This window comes from Haemaphysalis longicornis, unplaced genomic scaffold (genome assembly GCF_048455015.1).
Source record: "Haemaphysalis longicornis isolate Haplotype H1 unplaced genomic scaffold, Haemaphysalis longicornis Haplotype H1 scaffold_6, whole genome shotgun sequence".
Classification (NCBI taxonomy): Eukaryota; Metazoa; Arthropoda; class Arachnida; order Ixodida; family Ixodidae; genus Haemaphysalis; species Haemaphysalis longicornis.
The window spans coordinates 71,654,007-71,671,506 of record NW_027526407.1 but is presented as its reverse complement, the minus strand read 5'-3'; the positions used below and the strand labels follow the sequence as shown (position 1 = coordinate 71,671,506).

Here is a 17,500-nt window from a genome sequence, read left to right as displayed (position 1 = left end):
TATTGTGTCTCACCGAGCTCAAAAGCTTTATCTCGACGTCAAGTACATACTTTTTGGGGAACATCATACAGTCTACCTGCCGCAAGACACGAGTGAAGTCGTCGCATCAGCCATCATCACGGACTGCCAAGCGGCATACAGAAATTATGCGGCAGGAAGAATTTCTACGAGTGCTCTCGGCATCATCGTTCAACTCCCATCTCGGATAAACATAAGAATAATCTGAACCCCAGCTCACTCTTCTCTCTGCGGAAACAGGTGAAGCACGCCTTCGCTCGAGATTTGGTCAGCCGAGCACCATTAGAAGAGGAAAGAACAGTACACCCTTTCCTCACGCTATCCTAAACCTCTCCAGAGATCAGTGGGAGAGAGAACTCGCTAGCCCTTCCCCAGCAGACACCTGCAGCTGGTCGAATGGTCGAGACGGCGGGTTGCTCCAATGGCGCCCTGATATGAGGGCTCCACCCACAAGAGTTTTCGAAACAATAAAAGTTGTAACTCTCCTCCTTCGTGGGCGCAGACCAGCTGATTGCCAGCTGCCGTGTTTTGATATCGGCTAGATTTCTGAACTATCTGGGAGCGCCTTCTCCTTCGCCCACTTGCTGATAGATGTCACTTCTCTCCCAGCTAACAATACACTCACTGCTGTGCTGCCGTTTCATCTCGACCAGCGGGTGCGTGACAGGTCACAATTTCTTTAGGAGTTCACGAGGGTGCATTGCTGGGCTAGTTGGTAGGGCATCATGAAGGGGTTAGCAGCGCACAAAGATGACGACGCACAAGGAAGAGAAGACAGGACAAGCACTGACACAGAAAAGGACAAGCATACGCGAGAGGTTATCGAAGCACTTGAGATAGACCATCATGATGAAAACTGCGTCAGCATGCTATCTGTTGCGCTATGAGAAAAAGAAAAACAGTATCTGGAGCAACGAGCGTAGAAAAGACGCGAGATAAGTGTTTACGTTATATATGTTGGGCCTTGTCATTGGATGTGTCTTTGTTTATGTCTTTCATGGCGGAATCAGCGCTTATCCTGCCTTCTCTTCCTTGTGTGTTGTCGTCTTTGTGCGCTGTTAACGCCTTCATGATTCTCCAGAAGCTTTATTCTGATTTTACGGAATAATTCTGCGGTGGCCAAGGTGCGGGAGCAACGGGGCCGATATCCGTGTTCGCGGGCGACCGCTGTGCAGCGTAGGCATTTCGTGGGATGTGCCGGTATCTTCTGCAACCGCCGCTCCATTCTCCGGCGCTGATGCGGAGCTCTCAAGGGAAAGTAGAGCATCACCAGACGATGCCACGGCGATTATTCAAATCGGTGGACGCCGCGAACGAGAATCTGGTGTTAACCGGGCAAACGACGGATGCCGGGGCCTGTACTTATCCTGCGAGATGTGGACAGGTGCGCAGACATGGCGGGCACAATCTTGGGGTTTTTCAGTTTTGCAAGAGTAATAATCGTGCACCAAACGTTTATGTGAATACCATCTATATCTCAAGGGCCCTTTCGGGGCATTACAAGTGGGTCAGTAAAGAGTGATGTTCGGCTAGTTGATCCTCCACAGTTAGATGTAAAACTGCGTGCACGAAAGGAACAGTAAAATAGAAGCGACAGGACGAGGGTAGACTAAGAAATAGTTTATTGAGAAATTGAACATGTCTATATACCCGCCCTAGGACAGGCGGACGAACGTAATTATCTTTATTACTAGATAGACCAGTGTAAAAATCTACAGAAATGCAGAGAATTGTCTAGTATTGCGTACCATTCTTAGGCCGCTTAGAGTGTGAGTTCTTCACAGCCAAATATGGGTATGAGTAGGGAAAGACGTTGTATTATTCCATTCTTTTTAAGCTTTATTTTGTTTCTTTTCTCAATTATTTAAATGTATGTCATCATAGCGACGAAGCGCCTTTACTTGGATTATTACGTCTTTTTGCCCAAGAGACAAGGCGTACTGCAGATTTGGTCCGTTTAAGCTTTTTTTTATTCGTATTTCGAAAGTTCTTCTGCGGACATTTTTTTTTCATTCTTCGGTTTTTGGTGGAGGTGCATAAGATGCATACTTTTGCTTTAGTCAGATCATTTGCATTAAAATTCAATTTATTTTCTATTTTTTGTATTTTTTGTTTCTCAATGTTCTGTCCGACCAATTATCTCCATTTGCGCTATTATAACGATTAAAGGTGGAGCTTCCGCCAAATCTTCCTTTTTGTGGAAAATCCGTTACACGGTTTTTCGCCTTTCTTGTTATTTTGTTATTTCATATTTTGAAGGTTCCTTTGGGGACTTCGTTTACTCTTCGGTTTTTGGGGTATACGTTGAAAGATGCCCTTTCGTTGAAACGGGTTCGTGAGCCTCAAGGGACTTGGTGAAGAAGCACCACAGCAGTCTTCAGGAAACGCAGCAATGGCTCTATTTCACTAACTTAAAGGGACCCTGCAACTCTTTTTCCAACTTTTTTTTTGAAATCCTAAATTCTTGCAGAACGTACTCACACAACCAGCCCAGTATTTAGATTGTGGAGTCGCAAAATACCTCAGCCAAAAATTTCTGCCGCATGCCCGTCAGATAATTTGGATACTCGCTCAAAAGATTTTTCTCTCTTTCGCGGTTTTGGCGTTCTTTGACGGCCCGAATTACGTCACTGAGGCCATGTAGCGGCTGTTGGCCGGTTTTCCTTCAGTTGCAGCAATGAACGCTTTTCGACAGCAACTTAAAAAATCCACAAAAACAAAGCAGACATGGAAGGCGTGTCTGGTGCGACAAGCAAATAACGCAGTGCCGCTCTGTGGTGGCGATAACTGCAGCTTTCGAAGGAAAGAGTGAAAGCGCTTATCAAAAGTGTTGCAGGGTCCCTTTAACAAAACTGAATCGTCTAAATTACATTTACGTCTAAATGTAATACCGTTTCACGTTTAGAGTACATGATGTTTTTGGCAGATAAAAATGGCAGGCGAAAGACTGGGTAAAGGTGCAAACAAGTAAGCAGCACAAAATTCTTCTATCGCAGATCCAAAATGACTGCATTGATTATACGACGACTAAAACTCTCACCTATAGTTCTGCGTCATTTGGTGCCAACAGAAAAATCAGACATATTAAAATTGGGCCTGTCCTGTATCACTTCCGCCGGGATAATAGTTAGGCTTTACATCGAACGAATTTTATAGCCTTTCTTTAGCCTTCCTGAAGCGAACAAAACCACGCCTAATGGGTTCACACATAAAAATTAATGTAGTGAGGCTGTTTTTTTTATTAAATTTAGTTTCAGGTAGAGTTTCTGATTTCCAATCTAAATTGTTATTATGGGAATTAAAACACGTTCGGTTTAAACGCTTTCTAACCAATGTGAATTATCTGTTAATATAGGCAGCACCCAAAATGAAACATACTAGGGACTGGAGTCTTTCCGTAATATTTTTTGCGTTCCGAAGAACTAGAAACCAAAAGCATAGGGTGACATTTATATCCTCGTTGTTATTGTAAGTTTGCGAAATCTACTGTAGAGCGCTTATAGCTTGCAAACTAATATCTCTGACCATCTGGATAGTCCACGCGGACGCCTAGGTGCAATGTAGAAACAACTGTTTTGTTAAGAACACTCCAGTGTGACTACCAGATGTATCGCAGACGGATATGGGCTAGTTTGTACAGCGTATCAATACGTGCGATGTGGTGAGGATTCCATTCGCATTGAAACTTATACACGGAATAGAAAGGCCAATGAGTGGCAACTATTTTGACCAGGCACGTAGGTCGCACCGCGCTCCCCTCGTCACTTTGGTCTCGACGTGATTGATAAGAATGGATTGTCCCGCTCTGTTCAGAGAAGGTGAATTGAAATGTATGAACATGCGTTATACTCCGCTGCGTAGTAGCCAATACATTGCTAACAGAGGCACAAAGCCGGTGTGGTTTTTCCTGCGGAGGGGCTGTATTTCTCATGGAGGTAAGAGTAAAAAACTTCGATGATGTGTGCGGGATATTGGTAAAGGTTAACACTCACTGTTGGTGAATTAAACCTCTTACCTGTGACTGCTGCCCACGTCAAAGCCCGATTGTAACCTTCCAATCAATCAATCAATCAATCAATCAATCAATCAATCAATCAATCAATCAATCAATCAATCAATCAATCAATCAATCAATCAATCAATCAATCAATCAATCAATCAATCAATCAATCAATCAATCAATCAATTTGAATTTTGTTTTGGGAGTATGACTAGACGTTCTGTCTTAAAACCGCATTGAAAAAGATGTGCCCTAATGGAAGTTGCAGCTGCAGTGGCGTGCACTGCAACTTTTATTCCCATTCATGTGAATAATAAAACCAAGGTTGCATAGATACTGCAGATACGAAAATGTGCTCGCCCTGAACGCGCTTTGCTCGACAGAACTTGTGAAGTCTTTTCCAAACGTTTCCAAACTCGCCTTCACTGCTTTTGTGGACGTCATTCCTTAACAGTCATTGACATTTCCCTGCCCTGCACTCTTCTATTTCTGTTTAGACATGTCGGGCCTGGAAGTGCGCGTGATCCAAGGAGAAATGGAACTGACCACAGCCATCGTGACAAGGCGGGTGTTCTGGAGTGCGCTTGGAATTGGCACCAAAATAAAGTCGAAATTAAGGAATGCGCACATGCTGTCGCTCGTGTTTGTTTTGTTACGAGTTCCGCTCATTTCTAGTGAGCTTTTCAGTTCACACCTCTGTTTTGAGTCCTGCCGCTTTTTGTGACTTACAATGGGTGGTGAAGCGTCCCAAAAAACGTCAGCGATGTGTACATAGATAACAAGGCATGCTGCGAATATCCATATATCAGGCGTTGTAGAAACCTAGTTGTCTGATATTCAGCGTTATAAAATTGTGCCCTAAATCTCTGATATGCAAGAAATTCCGGTAGGTGGTGTCTTATTTCATCGTGTTCGGGCGGCACAGTAACGCCAAGAATGCTGTAAGCGAACACCTAAGTTTGATAATCACGCGGAGAACATTAGTTTTACGTTCCTTAACTCTCACAGAAGTGTTTTCGCACAAGTTGACTCTTTCGTGACCGAGGAAAACCGGCTGATTTTGAGGGCTCACACGTAATATTTTCTTTCTTTTGATCTACTCGACAGATTTAGTATTGTATGTATGCAATTGTAGCTCATAGATTGTTCATTGCAAGAAACCCATAACAGAAGTTATATGAGAGGTACAATTGTTTACTGCTTATTGGTCAAATAAACAGAATGATATGCACCAAAAATATACACACAGTACATAAGGCGATTGTACTCAGCCTAAAAATTATTTTAAGAATTCTAAGACATAAAATTACTCCCACCTCCCCTCGCGGGAACCCTGGTGTGATGCAACGCATCTCATAGGGGGTTCCATTGGAGTTTTCCATCGTATTGATTACGCTTATAGCAGGGATTCTCACGCGAAGGGGAGGTGGGCGTAATTTTCCATTTTCACCATGGAATGCACATGCAGTACACGTATGCTCAGGTACGGTCTTTATTGCAGACGAGAATGAGTGCCTTGTGGTCCGTAAAGTACACAGTTAGGGGCGCGACGATTGCATCAAGCAATCGTAGAGTACTGCGAGAGAGTGCTAGCGTAATGCGGACGACTGTCGACTGAGACCGTCAGAGCGCGGCATGCCGCTTTATATTCACAGCGCCCGAAGGAGAGGAGAGCGCGGAGAGAGAGAGTACTACACATGCGCCATGCGCGCAGCGCCGAACGCAGCGCCACCCAGCGGCGCCTAGCAACGGAGTGAGAGCGCGCTGCGCCAACCCGCAGCTGTTTGGGAGAGAGTGTTCACTATCGGAGAGAGGAGAGGAGGAGAGGCGCAGCTGTGCGGACAACGCCGGACAGACGCAGGAAGGACAGAGGGGCGAGCATGAGATGCGTTGCATCTAAAAGTTGTTAGATATTCCCAGGCTATCGTTACATATATACGGCAACGACGTACAGGGCCGTCCACTTTTGGTGCGAACACGGCGCAGCGTGGCCGTGCTCCGCGGAGCGCCAGCGCTCAAGCCGCGGCCACGCATCGAAGCTATGTGGCGTAGGCGCACACACGCTAGCGGGCGGTGCTTCAAGCCCGTACAACTCTCGGCATGCTTATAGCGTAATAGCGCGCCGCGACCGCGTTGCGGGGCAGCGCACTTCGCTCATGGCGGAGCGTTGGTCAGTTTCTGCTGACGACAACTGAGCGCTTCCTCTTTCAGTTCCATGATTCCGGTCAAAAGCATGTAATGTTGGAAACATTTCAGGACTGGCTTGATTTGGTTAAATGAGTGATGCTGCAGAGAAGGGCTTCTTATAATTTGGGCCACAAGTATTTAATGTGCACTGGCATTACGCCGCACGAGGGTGCCGTGCATTCCGCTTCCATGGAATTTTGGCTACAGCAGCTGGGTTTCGATACCGTGACTTTGGTCTCGATGTCTGTTGGCTTTCCTTATATACATGAATATTGTTAATCGTCGAGACGGTTCAAGGAGTCGCCCAGCGAGCGTCCTACTCTCCGGCAGAGTCCTGAATCCACAGTAGCCTGCTGTGTTTATAATGCATATATAATTGTTTGCGCTGCCTACCTGGCTTATTATTGGGAGACAGCGGCCCTGCCCTTTGTTCCCACCTGCTACGTGTCTTTGTAACCAATTCCATGTCCCATAATTGTGGAACAGCTTCTCTGTTCTTGAGCGCCATAACTTCAGCATTCTTCTCTTTACCATTCCCAAGCGCATAGCTTAGCCAAACGCAACGAACAGGAAAATCATCAGCATGTCCTATATGTTTTGAATGTGCTTAAAATTGCATGCAATGGCTTACATATAAGCAAACACTTCCATTGTGGACTCTAAATATTTTGATTGTATATAAGACATCTATTGCCGATTTTCACGAGTTCTTTGATCATATTCGAAGTCGAATCGAGCAATCTGCGAGCGCCTTCGACCTAGATTGGGCATGTGAACACTTCTATTAAAAAAGCGAACCGGGCGCCATATCCCGGCCGTCTGCTTTAGAGAGAACACGCAGAAAATAAAGCTTTGCTACGTGGCCCTCTTTACTTCGAGGGTGCAGTGAATTTTTGAGAATGGCCCGCCGCGGTGGCACAGTGGTTGCGGTGCTTGGCGCAACTGAGCCGGGAGACCTATGTTCGATCCCAGTAGCAGGTGCCGGTTTTTAATACAGGCGAAATGCAAAAACGAGCGTTTGCTGAGCAGTATCAGTGCACGTTAAGGAGCCTCGGGTGACTATCCGGAGCGCTCTTCTATAGCGTCTTCATAGCCAGAGTCGTTCTGCGACGTTAAACCCTGAGCCCAAACCAAGCCAGTCATGAATTCTTTGCAACAATACATGCATATAACTGGGATCGTGGCACCGAAAAGAGGAAGCGCTCAGTTGTCGTACGCGGAGACTACACAACGCGTCTCAGTGAGGAAAGTGCGCTTTCCCGCAAAATGGTCGCGGCGCGCTGAGACGCTACGAGCATGCCTAGAGTTCGGCGTGCTTCACAGCACAGCAACTGCGGCGCTTTCGCGCGCTAGCGACGACCGAAGCCCCACCTCCAAGCCCCTGTCTGCCTGCGCGACTTAGCTTTGATGTGCGACCGCGTTTCGCGCGCTGGCGCACCGGGGAGCACGGCCACGCTGCGCCGTGTTCGCACCAAGAGCGGACGGCCCTGTACACCAAGTTCTTATTTTTGCGGGCCCACCAACCTATCGGCCTTGATGGGTGTGCCACTGCGTGAAGCAACTCCGGAGTAAATAGGTCTCGCTAAAATACGCAACCAAGCATACCTGCCTGCGTTTGGACACAAAATCATTATCACTTCAGTGGTAAAAAGCAAGAAAACAAAAATCCAGCGCTCTTGGGAAGCTGCGCGCGTAGCTTCGCAGCGCTAATCTAACACGACTGCCAGGCTATCTTGAAAGTGATAAGGAAATACGGTGCTGTGCATTTGCGAAAATAGCGAGTTTTAGCTGACCGTTTTTCACGGTCCGCTCCGGTCCGATAAAGCGGGAGCGCCATTGCGCATGCGTGGCGCGCTTGGGCGCGAACGTCATTGGCCCCGGTTGCGCTGAGCGGGTCGCGGGTACCGGAGCAGACGGTCAAAAACGGTCAGCTAAAACTCTTAAATATCCCGCCACAAGTTGTCCAGACACACCACATCAAAAGGGAAACCGGAGTCATCGTATAGCAAGCAGGTTTTATTTTTAAATACGGCGCGAAGTAAAAAACGAACCTCACCAGCCAGCACCTCTGGAAGTCTGGGGCCGTTTAATGGGAACGTATTCATCAGAACTACAATCTGACAAATCCACATCGTTGCCGGAGTCATCACTGCTGGTGGAGTAAAAAAAATCAGTTAGCAGCAGCGGCGAAACTCTTTGAAAGAGGTGTACGCCTGTGCGGAGCGTGCAGTAAAACCGCACGCTATTTCAGTTGAACTCGCCGCTACCTGGAGTTGAAATTTAACTCCCTACGACGTCTACGCTCGTGAACTGGAAACAAACAATATTAAAATGGAAAAATGAGTTGTCAATAAATACGCCAGATGGCGTTAGTTGTACGAAAAGTGCCCTTTTTAACTTTCGCGGCAGGTTATAAACACATCGTTCACCCGTGGCATAGCCTATGGCGCGATCACGAAAGGTCCACTGCTGGTCAGATAAACTTGTAACCCACGAATGTTGCACCATGAAAGCCTTTCTGTAGTTTTTCAATCAATCAATCAATCAATCAATCAATCAATCAATCAATCAATCAATCAATCAATCAATCAATCAATCAATCAATCAATCAATCAATCAATCAATCAATCAATCAATCAATCAATCAATCAATCTGAATTTTGCTTGTGGAGTGTGGCGGGACGGTCTCCACTTAAAACGGGATTGAAAAAATATGTGATTTAATAGCAGTTCGTAATACCAAATGGAGCGCACGGTAACTTTTATTAACATTGGTAGGTATAATAAAAGAAGGTTGCGTGGTTACTGCAAATGAGTTTTACGCGCGGAAAGGTGTTCACTCTGACCGCGCTTTGCTCGACAGAACTAGTGAACTCTGAGAAACATGTCAAAACTCGGCCTCGTTACTTTTGTCGACGTCATTCTGTGACAGTGATTGACATTTCCCTGCCCTGTACTCTTTTATTTCTTTTTAGACAAGTCGTGCGTGGCAGTGCACGTCATCCGAGGCGGAGTGGGACCGACTGGAGCAATCGCAACACGGCGAGTATTCTGGAAAGTGTTTGGAAATTGGCGCCGAATAAAGACAAAATGCATGTTTAACATGGTGCCCCTCGTGTCTGTTTTTTTACTGACTCCCCCTTTTTTCTGATAAGCTTTGTCGCTCACATCCCTGCTTCCAGGAGAGCCGCTTGATGTGACCGGAGGGGGCGGTAAAAATTCCCGATAAACTTTGGTGATACAAACCTTAGATAACAAGGAGGGTTCAGGAGATGTATTTCCCAGGCGTGATAGAACTTGTGCATATGCAAGAGCTTCCAGGAAGTGGTCTTCTAATATTTCGTAGTCAGTGCGGCATTCTAACGTCACAACGGGGGCAAACGAGTGCGCAAATTTGGCAATCACGTGTAGAAGGCTGTGTTCAGATTACCGACGAAAAAGCCATATCGTGATCTATATACTTAAAAAAACGGCCTGTCAGGCAGCTCCGTTGGCTGAGACGTAATATGAAGTCATTCTTTAAAGTGGTTACGACTGCTGCGGCAACAGTCTGAACCCGGCCAAACGTTCCTATTACGGACGTTGCCTGTGTTGATTACGCATTTCACAGAAGGGCTTTAACGAGAAAAGCAAAAAAACATCCCCCTCGCGAGGGGCACGATCAAATGCAGAGCATTTCCGGGGGCGCACGACGTTAAGTAGTTTGCGCTACGTTAATGTGGTTGCACTTGTTGCTGTTAGTTGCTGTATTTAATTAAATGAGGATACATAATTACGTGGTCACGTGACATCATTTATTAGCAGGTGGGTATGATTATTGTGGCGCAGTGGGAAGAGCACCATGTACCTCGCGTTCCGCCCACAGGTAGTGAATGCGTTGTATCAGCAGCTTCTTGACATAGTTTGAATGACTCAAGGATATAAGGCGCGTTCGTAGCCCTCCATTCTGTGTCGGCTTTGTGGCGCAGTGGGTAGAGCACCATGTACCTTGCGTTCCGCCATCAGGGTCGTGGGATCGAAACGAGGCGCCGGTAAGTATTATTTTTTTATATAGTGTAGGGGGAGGGGTGCGGACTACGACGGAGAACTGGAACGGGTGACATCGTGAGTTAAAGAAATGCTCTGCATTTAAAAGAAGAACGACATAGCTGGCCCTGGTGGCAACGTATTTTTGGGAAAGTTTTCTACAGAGCGCTACCATCTTCAAAGCAGTAACAATACCTAGCCCTTGAACTATTTTCTGGCCGCATTATCTGATGCGGTCGGTACTGAAATATTCTCCTTGGCATGCGTACTTGTCTATCGCGCTGCAGATAGGCACGTTGTGCATGCGCGCTTATTATTCGCGGCGACTGCAAGCTCAAGAAAAAGAAAGCAATAGGTATGTGCAACATGCAATACGCAAGGAAATTAGCTGGAGTCGAGACTAAACGAGAATATGTACTATGGGTCACACTTGTTAGCCTCCAGCAATTCAACTGGTACTGAAGATATGGTGAGTTAAAAAATGTTTGGAGGGAATAAATAAAAAAATGTGAATTTCTAGGTCCGCGGTATGGTGTGACAGGCTCTTAAGTTACGTTTTGGGTCATTTTATGGGCTACCAGATTCAGCAGAAAGCATTTTGATAAGTCAAGGGGCTAGACGCCATCATGAATCTGCGGAAAAAACATTTCAGTTATGAAAATATTTCCTGTGTGCTACTTAAAAAATGCCACGTTATTGAACATCTCTGCCAGACAAGTAACGTATACGTCAGAAATTTAAGTATGCATTTGGGTGTTTATAAGTGAGTAAGTAAGCAAGCAAGTGAGCCAGCCAGCCAGCCATCCAGCCATCCAGCCAGCCAGCCAGCCAGCCAGTCAGCCAGCCAGTTCTTTGCATAGATGTAAAAACCAGTATGGAGTGATAAGGATGCCGAACAGAAGAATCAGTGTTGCATTGGGTTTAAATATGGGCAATGGAAGCCCAAAATTAAGGATAAATTGAATAAGAATATTACGAAGAAATTACAGAAAGCATCTAATCACGATACATGCTTCGAGGGAACCTGGTACGACAGGGAGTCCAAAGCTATTAACTGGCGCTTAATCCATATGGCTCGCCGTGTACATTAAAAAAAAATTGGCGCAGCTCGCCCTAGTGGCGCAAGGCTGGAGAAACAGCAGAGCAGGCGGCCCGTCTCCCTTATACGGGGACCCGGCTGTTCCTCCTCACATCGATATCTGAACTTGCCGGTGAAAGTTCTCCGTGACTGGCAGGCCCGCATCATTTTGTGCGCAGCCTTTCATATCTCTCCTAAGGTGTGCCGGGTTAGCACGCGCTAGAAGCTGCGGCACGCACCTTCGCGAACTCGGCATCTGTAACGCGAACTCGGCGTCTGCGCTCCCCACTTCAGGCGTGAACACACGTGAACTGCAAAGGAGAGCCGAACGGCAGAGATGACGCCACGAACGCTGGCCGGAGTGTTCTCAAAGGTTGAGCTGGCCGACGCCTGGCCCACCTTCCGAGGCGCACGCTCACCTGCACTCGGTATTTTAAATGCAGAGGATTTCTTTAACTCACATGTAGCGTCCGCCGTCCGTCCGCAACAGCTCAGCGCGCAGGTGCGCCCTCTCCCCCACTCCTCTTCTCCCGCATCACGCTACCCTCCTCGCTCTCAACAACAGGTCCACACCCCTCCCCCTACACTATATAAAAAAATAATACTTATCGGCGCCTGGTTTCGATCCCACGACCCTACGGGCGGAACGCAAGGTAAAGGGTGCTCTACCCACTGCGCCACAAAGCCGACACAGAATGAAATGCTACGAACGCGCCTTATATCCTTGACTCATTCATACTACGTCAAGAAGCTGCTGATACAACGCATTCACTACCTGTGGGCGGAACGCGAGGTACATGGAGCTCTTCCCACTGCGCCACAAAGCCGACACAGAATGAAATGCTACGAACGCGCCTTATATCCTTGACTCATTCAAACTACGCCAAGAAGCTGCTTATACAACGCATTCACTACCACCAACTCCCCAAACACTAAACGTTAACTCAATACACCCACCCCCTATGCGACGCATTATCTCGAGTCCCCCTCGCGGGAGGATGGGCCCAATTTTTTCTTGGTATTTTTTAGCGAGCTCCTCACGTGGCGCAAGCCCAAGCACGAGCCTGGACGACGCTACTGTGGAAGTGCCTTTATGTAATGTTTTGCGCGGTGACGTCACGGCTTGACGTGCGCCGGTGAGGCTCGGCGGAACCATGCCTAGGCTAGCAAAGCGAGCGAGAAGCTATGCACAGCTGCGCCAGGGGATGCTAGGCAAGTAGATGTGACGTCATCGCTGCGCGACGTTTTTTTGGTGCGAAGGACGGATAACGCTTCGCTTAAACTGCTCTTGTGTAAAAATGGCCTCTCATATCTGTGGCAAACAAGGTATTTTGGTACAGCGGGATAGGAGCTATAGGGAGTATGTGTGACTGTCCTTCATCCGTTAGTCGAAGGAAATTAATAACGGCGATGATGATGATGATGACTATTACAGAAAAGTTCTGCCGAGTATGGGAAAAACGTGGCTTAGATGACGGTATCATAGAAAAAAGCGGTATACTAAGAAAATGAGAGGAACTTGATTATAGAGAGACAGAAATGCGCGCAGTAGGTTAACAATAAAAATTGGTTTTAACATTAGAATAGACATGCGTTTTGAACCTACTGGTGTTCGTACGGGCAGGGGTGGGGAGGACCACAAACCAAGTTAGCGAGGGTTGAACCCAAAGCGTAACTGGCCAGAGAAGAAGGTAAGACATTGTACTTCAAAAATAGCACATACAGATGGTGGTCTTAATTTAGTGTGATAGTAATACCGATAAGAATATCCTAATAAATACTGCCTACTAGGAAGCCGCGATATTGCTTGAAGCTTTATTAAAGAAACAGCGAATAATGGTTTGAATAGGGATGCGTTGAAGTAGGGTGAAAGCAACATACTAAAATATGGCGAGTAAATTGAAATCGATATTTTGTAGCGTGAATAAACGACAGAAATCACACTCACCTACTGTGAACGCTGTATTCTTCTTCGACAAGAGGTTAATTTCAGGGCCCTGCCACGTAAAAGGTACCTCAGTATGGGATTACTTGAATCAAGTTGGCGGAACGTGCCCTCTTCCTACGACCGAAATATCGGAGCTAGTCACCCGTTCCATCCACTGCTTGTATACAGGATTGAGGATTGGGGGTTAGGGTTAAGGTTTACGGCACTCCCCTACAAGGTGGCACAGGGAGCCGGGAAAGCAGCAGAAGCCGCTTGTATCATGTAGCAGTATATTGGGGTGGGGGGGGGGGGGAAGGGCGTTGCGTAGCTAATGGGCAGATGAGGGACATGGGAATAGGCGTTGTACACTTTGTACGCGCCTAAATAGTGATGCCCTTCTCTCGTGAGAGGGGTTGGTGACGCGGTGTGCGTTATTTCTGCAATGTGCAAGTGCTGCAACGTATGTCTGTAGTGGAATGGACTTGAAGAAGGTTGACCTAAGTGGTGGGAGCTGCTTCGTTCCCCTCTAGGGATCGTGGCCGGGAACGAAGGGGGTACGTAGTTAGGGTACGTAGTAATTAGTTGGGTTGTCTGAGCATATTCAGTGCTGCTAGGGAGATTGCGGTCGTGAGGAAGTCGTCGTCTGTCGTAGTCACGAAAACGATGTATTTTTTTCAGCCGCGTTGATGGCGTTAGAGGGGGGTACAAAAGAATAACAAAAAAAAGTTTGGCCGCCTTGTTCGTAATGATCACAGAGAGCCAAGATGTCTTCGTAAACACTTAGCATCTAGTGGAAAAAAAGACACTCATCCTCAGGTTATCAGCTAGTTAATTAATTTCAGATAATACACTGTCATTATTTTGGAATAAATAATATCATTATTAACGTGGTAAGAGTAGCGTTAATGATTTTGTCATTACCATTTTAAACTAAGGCCTCTTGACGGGCGCCTGGCAAGCAAAAGCAGCAGTACCCTAAGCAAAAGGACAGAGATAGAGCTCTAGGCTTTGAAAAGTGTTGGGGGAAAGAGGACAGAGTGTTTTTCAAAGACAGTTAACACTTCTGTTTTGAAAGAACGACAACTGTGCAGGAAAAGAACCTTTATAAAAGTAAATGTTTTTTTAGAAAGAGGCCGAACTGTGCTTCGCATGGGTATTGTAGAAGCTGTGACACACGACACCGAGAAGTACGTCATAGAGCTACGCAGTGAAGGAGAAAAACAAAACAGAACATTAAAACTAAGAAATAAACAAAATTTATTTGTCAGTGTGACGTCAAACATTAAGTTTTGAAATAAAAAGAACAGTCTAGAAGAGTTCTAGAAGAGAAGGTGTTGTCAAGAAATCTGTGGTCCAGAAAGCAGTGTAATTGCCAGCTTTCTTGTTTTTGAAATAAATTGAAAGCAATTAAAAATTGAAGCGCACCATGAAAAGGCTATGGTACGGGAGCCTATACGTGTTTGGGTTTATATTTTTTTTATGGTCGTGGTCAGTTTTATTGTTGTCCCGTGTTTCTTCGATCAGAATGGCTTCCGCCTAACTCTCTATTAAAAAAAAAACATTGGTTGATTGCCTTCACTGTGCGATACTTGGCACTGAGAAGCGTAGGTGAGAATGACAGAGGTTATACGTCTTGTAAGGGCTCTGATCTATTTCGTGCAACGGAGATCGGAGATTTCATTCAAGTTAGGTAAAATCCGACAAATACACAATGTTGAAACTTTATCATCATCATCGATGCACCGATATCACCATCGGTGACCGTCATCACACGGGGGCAGCTCCCGCAAGAGCTGCTTCATCTTGATCTAGCCGCCATCTTTTTAAAACAGAACACCACTGTGTCACTGGGACATCGCTGTCCTTAGTCTTTCCTCTTATTTTATACACAATATTAAAACGGAGTACGTGCAAACGCAACTGGCGTCTTGGTATGCCCGTTTGCTAAGGAATATATTTTTATCGACAAACACATATTGCCATCAACCATTTTGAGGAAAAGCGCAGCAGACAATTACAAGTACCCGCTGCGGTGGCTAATGGGCCAAGGCGTCGTGCTGCTTAGCTGAAGGTCGGGGATTTGTTACGCTGTGCCGGTGGCTGTTTTTGAGATAGAGGTGCAAAGCGGGAACTCCCGTATGTTGAGGTTTTGGCACAGGTTAGGGATCCCAGCTGGTAAAAGCTAATCGGAGCCCTCCAATAAGGCGCGCCGGATAGCTAAGGTGTAGCTTTGACGCGTTAAACTCTAGAAATTGAACGATTACAAATGTATGTTTATGTTTATGCAATGTTTATGTCCTGAGTATTGCAGCGTCGGTAGGCAACCCCAGGGGTGTTGGTGATGATATTTGTCTATGGGATTTTCTTAAAATAAAATTAGTTGCGAGTTCAGCGCCATCCGATGCGCTTCCTTCCTCGTGTATTTTCTGCCTCATGTTTCTTAGTGTTCACAACAGTGCGTCCTGATTTGATGACATATCGTGTGTAAAACTTGTAATAAATGTTACGCTTTCGTGTTATTTGTGGCTATTTTTTATTTGCCGCCTGGACAAGAGTCATTGATTGGTTTGTTGTTCCGTGTGCATTATCCCGCCTAGTTGGTTGAACTACAGCTTTTACCTTTTTTTCTGTAGATTGCTGCTGTTCCATTCGGAGAAGGGCTTCTTAACTGGATCCGCCGCGGTGGCTCAGTGGTTAAAGGCGTTGTGTTGCTGAACCCAAGAACGCGGTTTTAATTACCGGCCGCGGCGGCCGCTTTTCTGATTTAGGCGAAAAGAGAAAACGCCCGTGTGTTCGAGATTTCGGCGCACGCTAAAGATCCCCAAAGTGTCGAAATTAATCCGGAGCCCTCCACTACGGCGCGCCTCATCGCTTGTGTAGCGCCGACACATCAAACCTCTCAATCAATCAATCAATCAATCAATCAATCAATCAATCAATCAATCAATCAATCAATCAATCAATCAATCAATCAATCAATCAATCAATCAATCAATCAATCAATCAATCAATCAAATCAAATCCGCCTAACTGGAGCTGGCAGTATTGTCTAAATAAATAAATAAATAAATAAATAAATAAATAAATAAATAAATAAATAAATAAATAAATAAATAAAAATAAATAAATAAACAAATAAGTAAACCTTCGTCACTGTCCCTAACCCTGTTCAACCAGTACGAAACCGCTCAAATGTAGTCTTCTACATACTCTCATGGTACAACAGCATGGTGCGCACACTGATACGGCAGTTTGTACTTTGCTTGCATGTGTTACGCAGCTCTTTGTATAACTGAAGATTCTAATAACATAGTAGAAAATATATGAAAGCAGATATATTTGTAAGGAAAACAGCACTAGTCAACAAAACACGAGTAGAATAATCAGGAGTAGAACACATCGCTGAGTCTTTCCGTGATTTTTTTTAGCTGGAATACGTAGTAGAGTATGCAAGTTTTATAAGCTCTTACACCCATGAACAAAATTTATTTTTGCCACGCTTGCATGAATAGTGCCGCGAACCATGTGTCCTTGGCTTCGTGACAATAGCAAAGATAAATTTGGATGCAGGAGCTGCTGACTGAAGAGTCATGCATGAAACTTTGGAGAAAAATAAGATGTCATCTGCAGATACCATTCCTAACAACTGAAGATTGTGTTTTTCTGCCAACGTAATTAACAATAAACATGCTTTACATCGAAAACAAAGAAAAAAACCTAAATTCGTGCGTTCTGTAAGGACGATCGTTAAGGGAATTTTCATGATTTTAATTGAAATTACTGATGGCGACTATCAACGTTGTAGCATCAAGTTTAGCAGCTTAGCATGGTATGAACACTTTTGACTACACTTAATTTTGTAATTCCCCTTAGTTCGGTTTTGCGCTGCTGTACTTGTATTTAATTTTTGTCAAACTAGCTGCTCTGATCTTTTTGCAATTTTTGCATGTACTTGCTCACACGAGGTACCATTAAAGCCTCGTTGTACGGGGCCTCCTTCTGTGTATTTATCTATGTGTGCTGTTTATAAACACACAATAAACGTTATTGTTATTCTCATTCTAGTAGTGTCATCAAAAATAGTGTTTACTTGAAAATCGTGCCCGATTAAGCTATGAAAAGGGAATTTTTCGTATACGTAATGCCTTATTCCTCAAATTTTACGTTTATTTTCACAGGAATTGATGTTTACACGAACACGCGACATTTGGGGGCTTGAACCAAAAGTTTTGTGTAGCAACAAGCCAAAGAAACAGCCTCACTG

General features: G+C 45.4%; 1 protein-coding gene across 1 annotated transcript in view; it reads left to right on the top strand.

The window, feature by feature from the left end:
- LOC144141646 (venom metalloproteinase antarease-like TpachMP_B) overlaps nt 1–4,645 on the top strand; it is a 38,521-nt gene extending 33,876 nt beyond the window's left edge. Inside the window, exon 10 of the mRNA XM_077673185.1 lies at nt 4,516–4,645. Coding sequence (XP_077529311.1) covers nt 4,516–4,542 — 27 coding nt within the window. The 3' untranslated portion in view covers nt 4,543–4,645. The remainder of the gene's footprint in view (nt 1–4,515) is intronic.
- The last annotated feature ends 12,855 nt before the right edge of the window (nt 4,646–17,500 follow it).